The 18404-nt window shown below is 41.1% G+C and overlaps 1 protein-coding gene across 1 annotated transcript in view; it reads right to left on the bottom strand.

The window, feature by feature from the left end:
- The window catches only part of LOC135051353 (solute carrier family 13 member 2-like), a 70446-nt gene extending 52469 nt beyond the window's left edge, over positions 1-17977 (bottom strand). Inside the window, exons 1-3 of the mRNA XM_063957397.1 lie at positions 17863-17977; positions 8363-8499; positions 5082-5335 (exon numbers count right to left, since the gene is read on the bottom strand). Of these exons, the coding sequence (XP_063813467.1) occupies positions 5082-5335; positions 8363-8499; positions 17863-17961 (490 nt within the window). The 5' untranslated portion in view covers positions 17962-17977. The remainder of the gene's footprint in view (positions 1-5081; positions 5336-8362; positions 8500-17862) is intronic.
- Positions 17978-18404: the final 427 nt, after the last annotated feature.

The raw sequence follows: 18404 nt of genomic DNA on the forward strand, positions 1-18404 counted from the left end.
CACCCTCTTTTTGATTTGCGGTGGGCAGAAAGCTTTTTCAGCAAAAAGCAATCAAGTCCCGGTGGAATTCAGATGGCACCACCGCAAAAGGCTTTTTCTTTAGGAGGCTGAGTAGGGAATCCAGCAGTGCACTCACAAGAGGATATCCATATCGTCCAAACGACGCGTTTCGGAGCAAAATCTCCTTTTTCAAGCTTGGATGATATGGATCTCCATAAACCATATATATATACCCTTACTAATTGATACAATTGTTCAATTAGACCACTTTGATTTCTGGATTCGTCAACCGGAAGTGACATGTGCGATTCATTAAAGTCTTCCGGTTGCGTTCCATTCAGTGTATCCTCTTAGAATGCATAATGCATATTGTCCCTGGTATCCACTGCTTAGATTGCATGGTTCCATTAGTGCTATAAACATCATAAACTCCAGAATACAAGAAGCCAGACTTCACTTCCTTTTTTGCTGACCGGAAATGACGTATGCGTTCTATTTTCTATTTTGGGTATACGTTTATTACACCAATTATTTCCCAAAGTGCAGCAAAGATGTTCGCATATAGAGACCAAAGGAAAAATATGGTCATGAATTTCCTGTCCTCTCAAGAATCTAATGATATACATATAGAGGATGAGGATCTTAGTATCATATTAAATAAGCTTGAAAAATTGATGTTGAAAGAAAACCATTTGTGGTGGGAGGTTGCTAGCTTGGAACACTACTATAAAAATAAAATGGTTCCTAAGGGCCTTCAAATACAGAAGGTTGCTGAAACTGCACTAACAAAAGCACTTTACATGAACAAACGAATGAAATGACCGCACGCTTCCAACAAAAAGGGTATCCAGAACATCTTCTGGAAACTGCAAAACAAAAAGTTCAAACTATAGAAAGAAAGGAACTCATAAAAGAAAAACCCAAACCTGCAGAAAAGGACACTCGGTAAGAATGGGCCTATATTACGAAATATGGAGCCCATCATAAGAAGGTTGAGGGTATTATAAGGAAAAATTGGAGGATCTTAAAAGATGGCCCCATTTTATGTGATATTATACCTGATCAACCTAGGTTTATTTACAAAATGGCACCTTCTCTTAAGAATATTTTGGTACAAAGTGCCCTAAAAAATGAAAAGGGAGCCAGTGAACGGAGTGTTGGATTCCATCGTTGTGGAACATGCCTTATGTGTAAATCTACCACAAAAAACGGAATAGAAAGAAAAACCACAGAATTTGAAATACAAGGAAAAAAATATAAAATAAGAGAATTTATTACTTGTCACTCACGCAATGTAATCTACCTCATAGAATGTCACTGTGGTAAACTATATGTAGGCAAGACTACTAGAAGCCTAAAAACGAGAACTGCAGAACATGTCTATAACATCAAAAAGGGTCTTAGTACCCATCCGCTATCTGAGCATTTTTCTCTGGTTCATAACAAATGTGAAAAAGGAATCAAAAGATTCCTAGGTATTCAATTGATTAGGGGCAATTGGAAATATAAAAATATAGAAAAGAAACTTGCACAGAGCGAAATGAGGTGGATCTTTAATTTGAATACTTTACAACCTGAAGGACACAACTCTGATTTTGAGTTAGTTTTTAGAGTGATTTTCTTTCTTGTGATTTTATATTTGCATTTTGAATCCTTTACTTTTTAGTATCTATAAGTCTCTTTATGTGGAACTTTTTCTAATTGTTTATTTTTTTCCCCTCTTTTTTGAGCTAAATATTGGAGCGAGGATACATATGGGAATGCTGAGATGCCTATCTCCCGGTATTAGGGATGGACTGGCCCGGAATACAAAGTACGGCTAAGAAGGGGTGAGGAGATATGGCATTAGAATTATCCATATATTGAATTAAACCCCCTTACGACAGTAAAAGGTGAATCCAATAAAGTGGAAATAATATCATTTTAAATAAGATCACTACCGTGGAACGCATGTCGCATATGGATCCCTACAGTGGAACGCATGTCGCATTTCCTGAATGTTAGAATTGAAAAAACTTTCAAAATGGCCACTGTATGGAACGCAGCGGTGGAACGCATACGTCATTTCCGGTCAGCGAAAAATGAAGTGAAGTCTGGCTTCTTGTATTCTGGACTTTATGATGTTTATAGCACTAATGGAACCATGCAATCTAAGCAGTGGATACCAGGGACAATATGCATTATGCATTCTAAGAGGATACACTGAATGGAATGCAACCGGAAGACTTTAATGAACCGCACATGTCACTTCTGGTTGACGAATCCGGAAATCAAAGTGGTCTAATTGAACAATTGTATCAATTAGTAAGGGTATATATATCTGGTTTATGGAGATCCATATCATCCAAGCTTGAAAAAGGAGATTTTGCTCCGAAACGTGTCGTTTGGACGATATGGATATCCTCTTGTGAGTGCACTGCTGGATTCCCTACTCAGCCTCCTAAAGAAAATGCCTTTTGCGGTGGTGCCATCTGATTTACACTGGGACTTGATTGCTTTTTGCTGAAAAATCTTTCTGCCCACCGCAAATCAAAAAGAGGGTGAGAAACCGTTTGGGATCAGTGCAATACATTTATTTATTTCATGTTTTTATGTCACTATTGTATTAATAAACTTGTGTTTTTATTCATAAACACTTTTTATGCCATTTGTCATCTTTGTCACAAGGGCGCCTATGCACATAATATAATTTCTTGTTCAATTTTTTTTAAGTGCCATCCTGTCGGACACTGCAGTGCCACTCCTAGATGGGCAAGGTGTTTGTGCCACCCACTTGGGTCGCTTAGATTAGTCATCCAGCGACCTCGGTGCAAATTTTAGGACTAAAAATAATATTGTGAGGTGTTCAGAATAGACTGGAAATTATGGTTATTGAGGTTAATAATACTATGGGATCAAAATGACCCCCAAATTCTATGATTTAAGCTGTTTTTGAGGGGGTTTTGAAAAAAAACACCCGAATCCAAAACACACCCGAATCCGACAAAAAAATTTCAGGGAGGTTATGCCAAAACGCGTCCGAATCCAAAACACGGCCGCGGAACCGAATCCAAAACCAAAACACAAAACCCGAAAAATGTCCGGTGCACATCTCTAATTAAAATAATACAAAGAAGATACTTATGACACATATTCTGTGTCATAAGTATCTCCTTTATATTAATCTAATAATTTTCACTTCTAGAATGGGTTTGGGAGGCACCGACAAGCCTTGGGCAGTAAAAGCCCATTGAAAATATAATGGAAGGCGGCACCTATTAAAGTGCTGCTTTCATACAGGGACGTGCTTGCAACCCATGAAAGCACGCCCCTGTCAGTGATGCCAGATGTAATTGGCCAGCGGATCCGTCACTGGATCCGCTGCCATCACTCACTGGGTGCGGGTGAATGTGGCGGAGATGCGGGCGGCGGGACACGGCGTGATGCGGTGGCAGTGCGGCCGTCAGTGGCGGCAGGCACGGATCCAAGATCCCTGCCTGCCATTCTGCAGAGTTTGGCAGCGGAGCGGTACCTATTTCAAAAATGGCGCTACAGCGTAATTTTTTTAATTAAAGATGGCCGCCGCAAGCCAATCACGGCTTGCCGCATCATCACCCTGCCCCCCTCAGGCTGACTTATATAAGTCAGCGCGAGGCAGCGGCTGTCAGTCCAACGGCAGAGGAGGAGCAGTGAAGAGCTCCTGAAGATAGAAGACGCCGTGGAAGTCCTGGATGGGCAGTGGCCATGCAATAGAGCTTAAAGGCCGCCGCCCACCAGGTGAAGACGCCGGAAGCCCTGGGCAGGCAGCGGCTATGCAAAAGAGCTTATAGGCTGCCGCCTCCCAGGTGAAGACGCCGGAGGAAGACGTCGGAAGCCCTGGGCAGCCCTGGGCAGCCCTCCCAGACCCTGAATAATACATTTTATTTTAAAACTGTGTCTTGTATTTATTTTAATATTTTTTTTACAGGTGGACTACAGGTGCCAGCGGGCCCCTTAATGTCCTTGCATGTGGTTCTCCAAGTGCTCGCTGGGCCCTGTAGGCCGCCTGTAAAGAACAATATTACTATTCTTTTTCAGGTGGAATACAGGTGCCAGCGGGGCCCCTTAATGTCCGGGCAGGCTGGCACTTGTGGTTTTCCAAGAGCCGGCATGCTGGGACGGGCTTGCTGAGGTCTGTAGGCCGCCTGTAAAGAACAATATTAAAGCACGAACCCCGCACCCACAGCCACCAGGGGTGCGGGGCATAGTACTGGGCTATCAGCCCAGTGCTGGTTGTTGCTCAGGATGGGAGGACCCCTCTTAAATTTTGGGGGTTTCCACTTTCTGAGGAATGCCAACCCTGGGCTGACTGGTTTGGGGGGTGTTTTAATGTTATGGCAGGGGGACCCAATACAGAGTGTCTCCCCTGCTATTGCATTATCCCCCTGGCTGATTCAGCCTGGTGCTGGTTGTAGTAATGCAAGGGGGACTCTGCGCTTTTTTTTTTTTTTTAGGGGGGGGGGGGCGGTTGGGTAGCAGCAAGTGCCTCCCCAGCCACTGACCTCACTGCACATCACTGTACTGAACACATGGCTTGTGAACATCTTGCTTCAAGATAGTGGTTAGTTGTAATGTTTTACAGATTGGGAATTTTTTTATTTTTGAGAAAAAATGTCTAGCTTATTTTATGAAGTTTTATTATTATTATTATTATTATTATTATTATTATTATTATCAATGTCTTTTTAGTATAGATATTTTTTTGGTTAAGATTTCTTTTCTTAGTTTTTATTTTTTATATCTTATTTTCGTTTGATTCTTTGTACCAAGTACTGAAGCATGTTCAGGGGGGCATTGTCTAGTATCAGAGCCAGATTTACAAACACATTTATGAACACAAGGGTTAATATTGACATTACAATGGTATAGCAGTATATGACTTAAACATATATTCTTTGTATTTTTCTAATGAGTTTTATAGTCAAAATTCTGGAGTATACAATATTAGCATATTACAGGGGAGGCTCTCTCTCCGCTGCCTACTGTGACCGCACACCAAAGGTAGATATGTATGCTGCTCAAAATGGAATTGAACCACAGATTTTTATGACCTTCTAACCTACCTGGATTCTCCTGTTTGAGTGAGACTGTGAAATGTTCTTCCTGCATCTCTAAGGCCTGGTTCACATTCCCATTAAGGTGTCCATCACTCTTGCCCATGCTGTTGATTTCAGGCGAATACTCTTCCAGTTTCTCTTCAGAGGTGTAAAGTTGCTCCAGAACAGCCTGAGCTATTGGTATCATCATGGCTGTTGTGGCAGTATTACTGATCCACATTGAGAGGAAGGCTGTAACAAGCATGAATCCCAGAAGCAACCTGTAAAGAGCAAGCAAGGAAAAATGCAAATGTCAGTGCACTCTTATAATTTTACACCTGAGATCAAGTAATGATACACTTTAGACTGAAACAATGTGTTGAGAGAGTATGGGTATCATCAATGTCTTCAGCTGGGGCTATGAATGTGGCATGCTTGAGAAGGATGGTGGCCACATTTTTCATTGACTTAGAAAGAGTTGGTGTTAAAGGGCTTCACAACCTGGGAATACACTTTTGCTTAGATTACATTTGCCTAGAGCAATCCAGTGTTGAATGCAAGTTAGGAGTGATTGCTCGCACATTGCATGCCAGGACTAAATGCATATGATAATGCATATGCTCACCAGTTGTACACGTTTCTGCATCTGGACAGCACCAACCTGTTTTCTTAATTTCATACCAATCATTATTATGAGTGCACACTTGCACCAGCCCTATCCTTGTAAAAGGTCCGTATGAAAACATTTACACATACGCACAGATCTGCGTAGTCAGCAATTCCATTAACATGCACTGTTGAACTTAGAACATCCCTTTACAGCCCAGCTGCCCCAACTCAACGCATGAGATGCACATGTACAGCATGACTCTGTATCACCTGAAGTTACGTACTCTTGGTTCCGTAGCATGCGCACTGCAAAAACACTCAAGATATGCTAGGTCAACACTCAACTCTGCATTAACCCCATTAAAGGTTTAACTGACAGTGCCCTACTTGAACAGCTTGTATTTTTTTTTATTTTTGGCTGACTTAACTGTAAATGAGAGAAAAATAATAAAATCAGCAATCCCACATAGATTTTTGATTTTTGTTTTAATAGCATTTTAAGTACCTTTTATTACATACATCTTATAATCATTTTCTTTAGCTATCCTACAAATAATTATTTTTCAAAATTGCTATCTAGGGCATCCAAAAAGAACTGCTCGACATTCCAAAGCCTCCCTGCCCATCTGTTATGTGACTATGGTTCATCATCATAGTCTATTTATAAGGCAAGACAGATTCTGTAGCATTGTACAATCAACAAAATATAAAAAGAACAAAACGCACTAAATAAGGGGCAAGAGAGACAATAGAATCTGTTAAGAATGTTCCAATTTGAGATAACAGGAAAACTACATAAGAAACACAACTAGAAAAAAAGGAAACCTTTCAAAGAAAGTGAGGAGAAAGGAGGTAGGGCCATGCTCATAAGAGTTGATAGAGGTGGAGATAAATTAGTGGAAGGTGTTGGAGGAGCCAGAGGAGGAAGCTGTCTATGATTGGGTTGGTTCTGCAAGAGTTAAAAAAGTGAATTTTGAGCTAGAGCTTGAAAGAGTGGAGGATGGGTAGGCATGGCAGGGAGTTCCAATACTGAAGAGCGGCAGGGTCAAAATCGTGATAATAGAAGAGTAAGATGCTTGTAGGAGGAGAAATGAAGGCCAATGACAGAATGGAGTATTGTGTGTTGGGGAGTATTTCATGATAACGTAGGAGATGGATAGCATAGCATAGAAGCATAGATAAAAAGGAATAACATGAGAAGTTGATTAGTTATGCTGTCACATTAAGGACGGTTGATTAGTTATGCTGTCACATTGCACAGTGAACATAAATGAGAGGAGGAGGTTGCAATAATCAATGCCGGAGATGACAAAAGCGAAGATGATGGACATAGTGACTTACAGGGAGAGGAAATTACACATTTGGTAATGTTGCTAAGGTATAGACATCAGGATTGGGTGATGAAAAATGTGGATAGTGAAGCTGGGGATGGAGTCAGTCAACACATAAAGAGCAGGGCAGAGTGTGACACCTACAAATTTAAGGGAGATCGGAAGAGGGAATATGACTCTTGGTGGTAGAAAGATGATACAGGTATGCTCTATTTTGGATAAGTTGAGCTTAAAGTACTGTTAAACCATCCAAGTGGGGATGGCAGGAAAGCAGTCAGACATGAAGGAGAGGGCAGCATAAGAAGTCAGAATGAATATAAAGTGAATAAAGATGATGTTGTAGCAGGAATTTTCTCCAGAGGCACCCAGCTGACATGAGGATATTTATAGGTAGTGAATGAGCTTGTAATGCCAGGGTTTGTTCTGCTTGTATTGACACAGGAAAAGTATGGTGATGGAGTCATCTTCAGCCAGGACTGTGGAGGCAATAGAATTGTAAAAGTGTGTATCCTTTTGGTTGGTGGTGGAGGAGAAGAAGGTATGGGAGGGCGCATGGATAGAGAGGAGGTTGAGGTCAAAAGAAGAAATGATGAGTAATAAAAGTCTGAGATTCCAGAGAAGGGAGAGAACATGAGTTAATGAGAGTGCCCAACATGGTGTGTAGGAGAAGAGGTTGATTGGGTGAGACAATGGGTGGATGTGATACAGAGTAGTTTGCAGGCAGAAGTATCATAGAGGTTATTAATGGGGATGTTGAAGTTCCCAAGGATGAATTTGGGAAGGTTGGAGGAAAATAAATGGGAGAGTTGTCGAAAAGTGAGAAGTTGGGCCCTGGGTTAGTACATGACTGCAATACTGAGGTGGAGCGGGTAGAAGAAATGTATGAGTCTCAAAGCAAGAGAATGAGAGGGAGTATAAACAGCTGAAAATGCAGTTAAGGGTTAATAGGATGTACAAGCCATCATCTTGACAGATGCCATGGTGGAGAGTTTGTATAAAGCATAACCCTCCAAAGAAGAGGACAGCATGGTCCCAGATGTGGGACCCAGGCTTCATTGATGGCAAGAAAACGGATGTAGTATGAGAAGAAAGGTCATGGATGGTTGCCATGGTTGTCAAAAACCATAAATCATTATAGCAACCTTACTGCTGTTTAAATGACGTTGGTCCCACAACTTACTAATTTACAGTTCAAAAAGGTTATAAACTTCTCATGTAAAACAATAATTTTCTATTGTAGTTTCAATCACACATGGCATTTGTACATAGAGTGTAACTCTGACTGGTATCACTCACCAGCTGTGACCACCCCCATCATTATACCCTGTCCAAGCTGCATACACACAAAAACATAGGGAACAAGCTCACAGGGCAGGTTTGACTCCAACAATCAGCAGCACCCTCAGGGCTATCCGTTTGTGCAAATTCCATTTCTCGACTGATATTGCCACTAGTAGTCCTCCAATGAAGAGCATGTTGGTATCTTTCAGATATTGACTGCATACCTGAAATGAAAAAAAAAAAAAAAGAACATTGAGTGTCTACAGAACATAATTATCATTCAGGGCCATAGTTTAAGTTTTTGTTGCACAGTAAAAAATTTAGGAAGCATATTAGGTATGGATTATGTTTTCTCTGAGGCAGAAGACCTGGGCAACTGTAATATGGGGCCAAATGTAATAGAGTGAGAGTTTCAGAAAGTGAGAGATCTGGTATGGTTTTTCAGGTTTTTTTTTAAAGTGGCAATCATTTACACTGCAAAACCAGGTTGATCTTTCTGTGTAAATGATTGCCACTTTAAAAAAAAACCTGCAAAACTTTACCAAATCTCTCACTTTTTGAAACTCTCACTCTATTACATTTGGCCCACGGAGTCAATGTATCAAGCAGTAAAAAGAGTGGAGAAGTGGACCAGTGGATAATTTGCCTATAGCAATCAATCAATCAATCAATCAATCAATCAATTTCAAGGTAGCATTTAAGTACATTCTCTAGAATGATAGTTATAAGCTGATTGGTTGCTATGGCAAATTCTTAACTTGTTCATGTCTCCACTCTGTTCACTGCTTGATACATCGACCATTTTATATTTAAACATTTGCAGTGTCAAAACATAGGCTGGCCCAGGTAACCTCAAACATTCTGGTTGACAAGTAACTCAGGAACATTGCCAATGTTAAAATAGTCTTAAAAGATTTTACTTTCAGAAAATGTACTTTATGTACTGTATGAAATATTTAAAAGATCAATACATTTAAAATGAGAGTATTAATTTTATAGTCCTAACTTTATTTTAAAAGTTGAAGTTAAATAAATGTCCAAACTTTTGTCGATCTTTTATTAATATTTTTGTTCATACAAATTATCCAAATGTATACAATGAACAAATGAAATTTACTTTCACAATTTTAACTGTCAACAAACTGTTGGCTGAAAATCTGCGTAACAAAGTCTATTTTGGCAGATATAAAACATTTACAAAAGAAAATTGATTTTTATATGTTATTTTTAAAATTACAAATCAGCCCCCAAAATGACACCATGAGGGTAAATATAATAGGGTCCGTGTTGCCAGAGGTCTAAAATTTCATCCGAGAATGTCCGTATTTTTAAAGCGGTAATCAATTGCAGGGAAAAAACAACCTAGTTTTGCCTTGAAAATTATCGCCGCTTGAAAAAAACGGACGTTCTTAAATGATATCCAGGACCGCCAGGCAACTCAGACCCTATTATATTTACCCCCATGTGTTATATTATTTGTGAGATAGGGTCATTCATTTTCTGACTTGTCTCTTTTACTTAATTTTAATGTTTCTTTGTTTTTTTAATAATAATTAAACTTGAGCCAATGTCTCTGTTTTATAGTACTCAACCTGCGTCTATTGAGAGCCCATGCGTATGGCATGCTGATATGTATTGGTTCATTGTGTAAATAAGTCTTCCTGGGTGTTGTACTATACAACTTTGGCCCTTTTTCCATTAGATAATATATAATATAAAGAAGTTATTGCACATGACTTAATGACACATATGCATATCTGTCAGCATTTTAAAATAGTTTCCGGGGACCTTTTGCAGAAGATCCTGGAGCCTAAGTGCATCACATGCAACACTTTATTTAAAGGACTTTGAGCATTACAACCCATCTTGTTTGCTGAAATTGATTATTATATTATTTTATAGCATACAGCTCAATAAATATTACATTATAAAGCTAAGAGAACAGATATGGAAATAACTGAATATAACATGCTGACATATAGGGATTTATTGGACAGAGGGATTATTCCAGGAAACAGCTATAAATTAGGGAATGATGTCACCTATGAGACGATCTAACTAGAGATTAGGGATTGATGTGAATGTGATGTCAACTGGTAAAGTTGGCATCACATTATTTATCCTCTGTTGCCGCAACCAGTTTACATCACACATACAAAAAATTAAATCCAAACCAGTCATTAGACATGTACTGTCAATATGCGTATAAATTACTGACCATAGGGATTCCAGCGCTCACAATACTGACAATGAAATCCTGACAGGGGTACACTAGGGACACCTACCTCACTAGTATTCCGCCAGCGGCAGTACCCCTGTCCTCAGTCACTAGGTCGACAGGGTCTGAATGTCGACAGACTTTCTAGGTCGACATGTGCTAGGTCGACAGGTCAAAAGGACGACTTGAGTTTTTCATGTGACTGTCGACCTATAGTGGTCGACCCAAACATTGTCGACCTAGACAGTGTCGATCTTCAGACCGGATCCCAACTGAATACACCCATATGGGGCAGATGTATTAAGCCTGGAGAAGTGATAAAGCAGTGATAAGTGCAAGGTGATAACGCACCAGCCAGTCAGCTCCTAACTGTAAATTTACATATTGGAGCTGATTGGCCGGTGCGTTATCACCTTGCACTTAACACTGTTTTATCACTTCTCCAGGCTTAATACATCTGCCCCAGTGTCACCTACTGTACTGTCTTCGGGGTATAGCTTTAAAGCAACACTAAGCAGGTTTCAAAGTTGCTGCTTATTGGCAGCTTTAACTGTTGGATGTAAAACAGCAATAACAATAAATTCATAACAATCATGATTTAGCATTTATTACTATTGCCATTTAAAAATCAACATACAAAGTCATTGAGAATCTGCATCTTTAAAAAATATCTGTTTGGAATTAATATCCCTTAGGCCAGTGGTTCTCAAACTGTGTGAGGTGGCACGTTAGGGTGCCACAGGACACTTGCAGGGGTGCCTCAGGTTAGTGGTCCAGGGGTGGTCTTCAGGTTGCCGACTGTTGGGATCCTGGCGCACAGTATACCGGCGCCGGAATCCCGACAGTCGACATACCGACAGTTTTTCTCCCTCGTGGGGGTCCACGACCCAGGGACGTGCGGTGAGCTAAATAGCTCAGGAGTCACTGACTAGCACCAGAGCCAGATTTACATGCAATATATGAGCCAAAACTTACATCTGGGCATTATACACAGGTGCAGCAGTATAAACTCCTGGAAATTTGGTGAGTTTTGATCAGAGATGTGTGGAAAAGTTAGCCAGGTGAGGCACTGCCTCACCTGCCATAGACTTTTTACTCCAAAGTTTTGGCTATAAAAATTATTAGAATAATGCAAAGAAGATATTTCAAACATATTCTTTGTATTTTTCATATACTTTATGCAGTCAAAACTCTGGCACAAACGTTAGTATGACAGGAAAGGCTCTGCCTCACATGCCTCACCCCACCGCACGTCACTGCCACGACCCCCCTGGAGGGAGAATAAATAGTGTGGCGCGTGTAGCACGCCACTGTGTCCGCAGCGTGGGGAGCGCAGCGAGCCCCCAAGGGGCTCATTTGCGCTCCCCACGCTGTTGGTATGTCGACGGTCGGGCTTCCGGCGCCGGTATGCTGGTCTCACGGGAGCCTGGCTGCTGGCATACCATACTACACCCGTGGTACAGGACCAATTCAAACTATTTCTTGTCATTGTAATAGGCAAAACCAGTGCTGGTGACTGCCAATCATAAAATATGTGGACAAACAGAAGCAAATATTGGTCCTCACCACATAATGGAACCTAAGGATGACATATAAACATAATTTATTTAATTTAATATATTTTTTTAAGTTTCTCAATAAGAAACTTTTGTCTTAGGGGTGCCATGAAAACAATTCTCATACTCTAGGGTGCCGTAATTCAAAAAAGTTAGGGAACCACTGGCTTTAGCTTTAGATGTTATTATGTTTCAACATGCCTTCTCCACATCTGAAGTACTAAGTCATGGAGAGTAATATAGTGGAGAGAGATAAACTACCAACCAATAAGCTCCTAACTGTCATCTTACAGTCTGTGTAAGAAAACATAACAGGAGTTGATTGGTTGTTAGTTTATCTGTCTCTACTTTATCACTCTGCAAGGCTAGTACATCTGCCCCTGAGCCTTTTTTTATTGTAGCAGTTCAGAGGTTTGGTTGTTTATGACCTTTATTTCCTCTTCAGCCACTTACTGTATATCCATCTGTTGGTTTGCTTATCTATGATGTTGCCTGATGAATACAAATTGCCCTTTATCATGACATTGGGATTTCTAGTGGACTTGTGCCAGTCTACCCAGATTCTGCAATGTTAGTCTGGATGGATGGATGGATGGAGTCTAAACAAGTCCCCTGGTGTTCAACAAGAACTGCCACAATGGGATGGACAGAGGGCTCACAGTCACACACCCCTCTTCCCCACCCAGACTAGCCTATGATGAGATTGGTGAGGGCAGTAGAAACACTTGGAAACTTGAGTGAAAAACTGAAGGTACACTCATATAGGAGAGGCACTGCTGGACAGATCAAAGCTTAATGCACAGGATATGTTACAAGACTGCTGAAGCAGAGTGAGGGTTACAGTAAGAGTGTAGCTACAGCACTGCAGAAGCCATGTGAGACTATACACACGAGATGCTGCAGTCAAGACACTGAGATATCCAAAAAGAGAATCCAGGAGGAGACACACATTACTGAAGCTCTGGAAAGCCAAGAACCAAATACTGCACTAAAGATTAAGGGAGTCTTCCTCAAGGATTCGAGAAGGAGAAGAACTGAGCCATACATCCGCTGAACATATATGATGGAATGTACTGGACTCATTTAAATAAGCCACCTTTTAAGTGCATAGCCAGTCTTGTCTGGCGCCGCTCAGCTGATCGCAGGTCCAGATACAGGATGGGCACTTGAGGCTCTGCTCTTTCTCCTTTAAGGAATTGTTGCTCTTGTGGCTTTAGCTTTCTATAGAAGAGTCTGGATTAAGCCTCTTGTTTCATTCACACTCCCTCAGAGTCAGCTCCATCCACCCAAGCCTACTCAAGCAAACCCAACCCTCAGGTGTGACAAATACAGGTGTCCCTATTTCACTTTATTTATTATGTTTCATCCTTTCTGGATTATATTCTTTGTTATCTTGGAATTTGATTGTGAATGCTTTAGCTATGATGCCCATAACAGTGAAGAGTCTGTCTTCCAAGATAGTGTAGGAACATGCATCACACCCTTTCTGGATTGTGAAAAAGATAAGTAGCTAAGTATCTCCTTGATGTATGAAGGAGGGAATTCAGAAAATAGCGGTCCCACCAATACAATACTGCAGTATTTTTTTAAAGGCTGCAAAACTTCCAAATGTAACAATCTCTGGAATACAAAGCATTTTTGATCTTACCCCGGCAGCTAATGGGGTGACACATGGGACTATGGCTACTCTTATGCATTTTTTTCGGAGAGGAATCTGCCAGATTCCTCCCTGTCGACCCTCACTGACATATGTGCAGCCTGGTGGCCACGCATGCTTGATATGCCTGTGTGGTCTGAACTGAAATGCAAAGTTATAGCAATAGCTACCAATTTGCTTATAATCAATCAAAGGGTCAGGTATTTTTGGAAAGTCTATCCCACTATACCAACAATAGTAAATGCAAGTGTAAGCCATGTAACATGTTCCTCCAGATTCTATAAAACAACTATTGGACAAGTGAATTTGTCTTTATTTACAAGTTCCAATTCACTGATTGTGCATGCATCAGTGAGTGTGGTTTTAACGTTCTGCTTGGACTCTTTTAAAAGACTCTCCATATGGGGCAATGTTTCTTCAGGTTTCCATGTTTCTAAACTATGCTCCTTATTGTATGACTTTATCAGTTTATCACTTTGCTTTAAGCGATTAGTCATCTATAAGAATGTTTTTCACAAAGTCTACTTATATACAGGACATTTATCAGTGCACTGTATGTGTCAGGTAGTCTACACAGGAATATGGTTACACTTTATGTCCATTAACTAATGATGGCCATCAATCACTCTACTATCAGTGGTTGATAGTTTTAAATCATTATTAGAAAATCATCAATGGTTTAGCCATTCATGGTTGAGTGCTTCGCATGCACAGACCTTGGTCTTTCATACAGGTTCTGTAATACATCCCACATGTCTTATCAGGTAGGCTCATAACTTCTTATGTCTGTCTGTCTGTCTGTCTGTTTGTTTTATACCATTCTTACTTATTAAACAGTGGTTTGTTAGAAATATCTCTGATGACTGGCAGGTTGCCAAGCAACAAGAGATAAACCAGGAAGTGTTTATGTGTATGCAGAGATTAACGAGCTACACAGGGCCTGTCCGGGCCAGCCACCGCCTGGATCAGTGTGTGGTGGTGTGGCTGGACAGATGTGGCCGATCCTGGTGCCACAATAAAAACTCCTTGGCACCTACACATGCTTATTCTATGTGAGAACTCCTCTGGGATTGGTCCATAGGATCACATGATTGTGGATGAACACCAAATGGAGGTTTGGAATGCGGAAATAGAGCCATCTACATTCTATCCTCGATATATTAGTTAATTCCCATTGTAGGTGTGTTATCCACCCGATTATGTAACCACAAATAAACATATGGATATGAATGAATTTGTATGGTTTTATTGATTAAAATAGATTTTATTAGACAAAGTATGCCTACTGATTCTATCAAAAACATTTGAATTTGTTTTTTATTTGTATTTTTTATATTTTTTCTGTGTATTTCAATATGTGTAATTAAAAGACACCTGCAATGAATGAGGCCACTAGCACAGCTATAAAAGCACTATCTGCACACCCTAAGACACCTTGAAAAAGCTGCACATGGGCATTGAAACATGTTGGTGGAGGAGCTTGACTACTGTCCTGTGAATTAACTTTGGTCTACACTACAAGCCTTGCGGGCAATTGGAGGAAACTACCTAATAAAAATTCGAACTGTGGCACAGGACCAGAACTTTTTATTTGAACGGTGCCATCTACCCTATCAAGCACTTTTGAAAGGTCCACACCATTCATCACAGAACCGGTGGTCTGTGTTTACAGTACTTGGACTTGCCTACCAATTAAAACAGTCCAGATCACAGGAGCCAAGCACTTTATTAGCTGATTTTTCATATATTTTTCAGATATTTAAAATGTGATCAAAATACATATATGTTTAATTGTATTTCCTTTATTGGAACTAAATTTAAATTTTGGGGGAAATTCATATCTGAGTATCAAGCGCTGTTCCTCTATTTGTATATATCCCCCCTCCACACAGGGAGCTGCCTTTGGTTAAGGCTGTGGACTAACACTGATACACTGAGACAGTGATGGATAACCCATTTGAAGTTCAATTCTTCGTCACATTTTCTGTCATCTAATATATAAAAATGAAAATCTATCATTCTGTCCTTCTGTCTTTCTATACAAATCCACGATTTCACATACAAGCGTATTAAAACATGGCCGAGGCAACTAAAACAATTTGAAATCCCTAGCACCCCTAGGGGGGCAGACAGCAGCACAGAGTATATCAGGAGACAGCATAACTCCGGAATTGCAGGAGCAATGTACTCAAAAATTGGTACACATATGCCTTACAATCTGGCAACAAACACTGTGGGAGGAAGACACCCCTAGCACCGCTAGGGGTGAGGCAGCAGCACTGAGTATTTCAGCAGACAGCATAACTCTGGAATGCCTGCAGCAATTTACAACAAACTTGGTACACATGTGACTTACACTCTGGAAACAAACACTATGGGGTCAGACACCCCAACCACCCCTAGGGATGGGACAGCAGCACAGAGTATGTCAGCAGCCAGCAAAACTGTGGAACGCCTGGAGCAATTTACACCAAACTTGGTACACATCTGACTTAAAATCTTGGAACAAACTCTGTGGGGGTTAGACACCCCTAGCACCCCTAGGGGTGGGACAGCAGCACATAGTATTTCAGGAGACAGCAAAACTATGGAAGGCCTGGACAATGTACACCAAACTTGGTACACATCTCACTTACAATCTGGGAACAAAGTCTGTGGTGGTTAGATACCCCTAGCACCCCTAGGGGTGAAACAGCAGCACAGAGTATTTCAGGAAACAGCATAAATCCCGAATGGCTGGACCAATTTACAAAAAACTGGGTACACATATGACTTACACTCAGGAAACAAACAATGTGGGGGTCAGACACCCCTAGTGGTGGGACAGCAGCACAGAGTATGTCAGCAGACAGCATAACTGTGGAAGGCCTGGAGCAATTTACACCAAACTTGGTACACATTTGACTTACAATCTCGAAAACAACCCTCGTACCCCTAGGGGTGGAACAGCGTCACAGAGTATTTTAGGAGACAGCATAACTCCTGAATGGCTAGACCAATTTAGAACAAACTGGGTACACATGTGACTTACACTCGGGAAACAAACGATGTGGGGATCAGACACCCCTAGCACCCCTAGGGGTGGGATAGCAGCACAGAGTATGTCAGCACACAGCTTAACTGTGGAAGGCCTGGAGCAATTTACACCAAACTTGGTACACATCTGACTTACAATCTGGGAACAAACTCTGTGGGGGTTAGACACCCCTAGGGGTGGGACAGCAGCACAGAGTATTTCAGGAGACAGCATAACTCCAGAATGCCTAGACCAATTTACAACAAACTTGGTACACATATGACTTACAAGCTGGGAACAAACACTATGGGGGTAAGACACCCCTAGCACCCCTAGGTTGAGGCAGCAAAGAGGTTTTCAACAAACAGCATAACTCTGGAATGCCTGGAGCAATTTACACCAAACTTGCTACACATATTACTTACACTCTGAGAACAAACACTGTGGGGGTAACACACCACAAGCACCCCTAGGAGTGGGCCAGCAGCAAAGACTATATCAGGACATGCATGATATGTCAGTGATGACAGGGCTGCATGTGACAGGGGCAGTGACATGATGTGAGGAGGGGAATGGAGGTAGCACGAACCCACACACTGGGGCAGATGTATTAACCCGGAGAAGGCATAAGGAAGTGATAAACCAGTGATATGTGCAAGGTGATAAAGGCATCATCCAATCAGATCCTAACTGTTAATTTACATATTGGAGCTGATTGGCTGGTGCCTTTATCACCTTGCACATATCACTGGTTTATCACTTCCTTATGCCTTCTCCAGGTTATTACATCTGCCCCACTGAGAGTTATATAGTGGAAGTAACACGGTCCCCCAGCAGCACAGAGTATATCAGGAGATACATAATATGCTGTGCTATTTTTAAATTGGGGTTTCAATTTATTGATGTGTATAACATTTTACATGCTTTTTTATACTATGTTATTTATACTGCGTGTTTAATATTTAAATTAATTTTTGTAAACAAACATTCTTGAAATCCCGGGCAATGCCGGGTACTCCAGCTAGTGGCTAATAAAATTATATTGTCAAATCAGTCCGGAAGGAAAGCTATGCTTGAAAAATTAAGGTTTACTGAGCTATAGAAGAATTTTATATAAATTAATACTCTATAAATACTTACAGATGTAGAGTCCATGATACCCATCATAGGAAAGAGCACCACTGGGAAGAGAGCAGTGACAGCCAGTGGAAGAGCTTCTGTGCACCAGAATAAAGCCATTATTATGATCACATAGCCGCAGCTCGCTTCCTATGGAGACATAGAAGAACACAATGGTAAGCAAGTGAATAATGGCCCTCATTCCGAGTTGTTCGCTCGCTAGCTGCTTTTAGCAGCATTGCAAACGCCTGGCCTCCGCCCTCTGGGAGTGTATCTTAGCTTAGCAGAATCGCGAACGAAAGAGTAGCAGAATTGCTACTAAATATTTTCTTGCAGTTTCTGAGTAGCTCCAGACCTACTCCTAGATTGCGATCACCTCAGTCCGTTTAGTTCCTGGTTTGACGTCACAAACACGCCCTGAGTTCGGCCAGCCACTCCCCCGTTTCTCCAGACACTCCCACGTTTTTCCCTGACATGCCTGCGTTTTTTAGCACACTCCCTGAAAACGCTCAGTTACCACCCAGAAACGCCCCTTTCCTGTCAATCATTCACCGATCAGCAAT

The sequence above is a fragment of the Pseudophryne corroboree genome, chromosome 2 (genome assembly GCF_028390025.1).
Source record: "Pseudophryne corroboree isolate aPseCor3 chromosome 2, aPseCor3.hap2, whole genome shotgun sequence".
NCBI lineage: Eukaryota > Metazoa > Chordata > Amphibia > Anura > Myobatrachidae > Pseudophryne > Pseudophryne corroboree.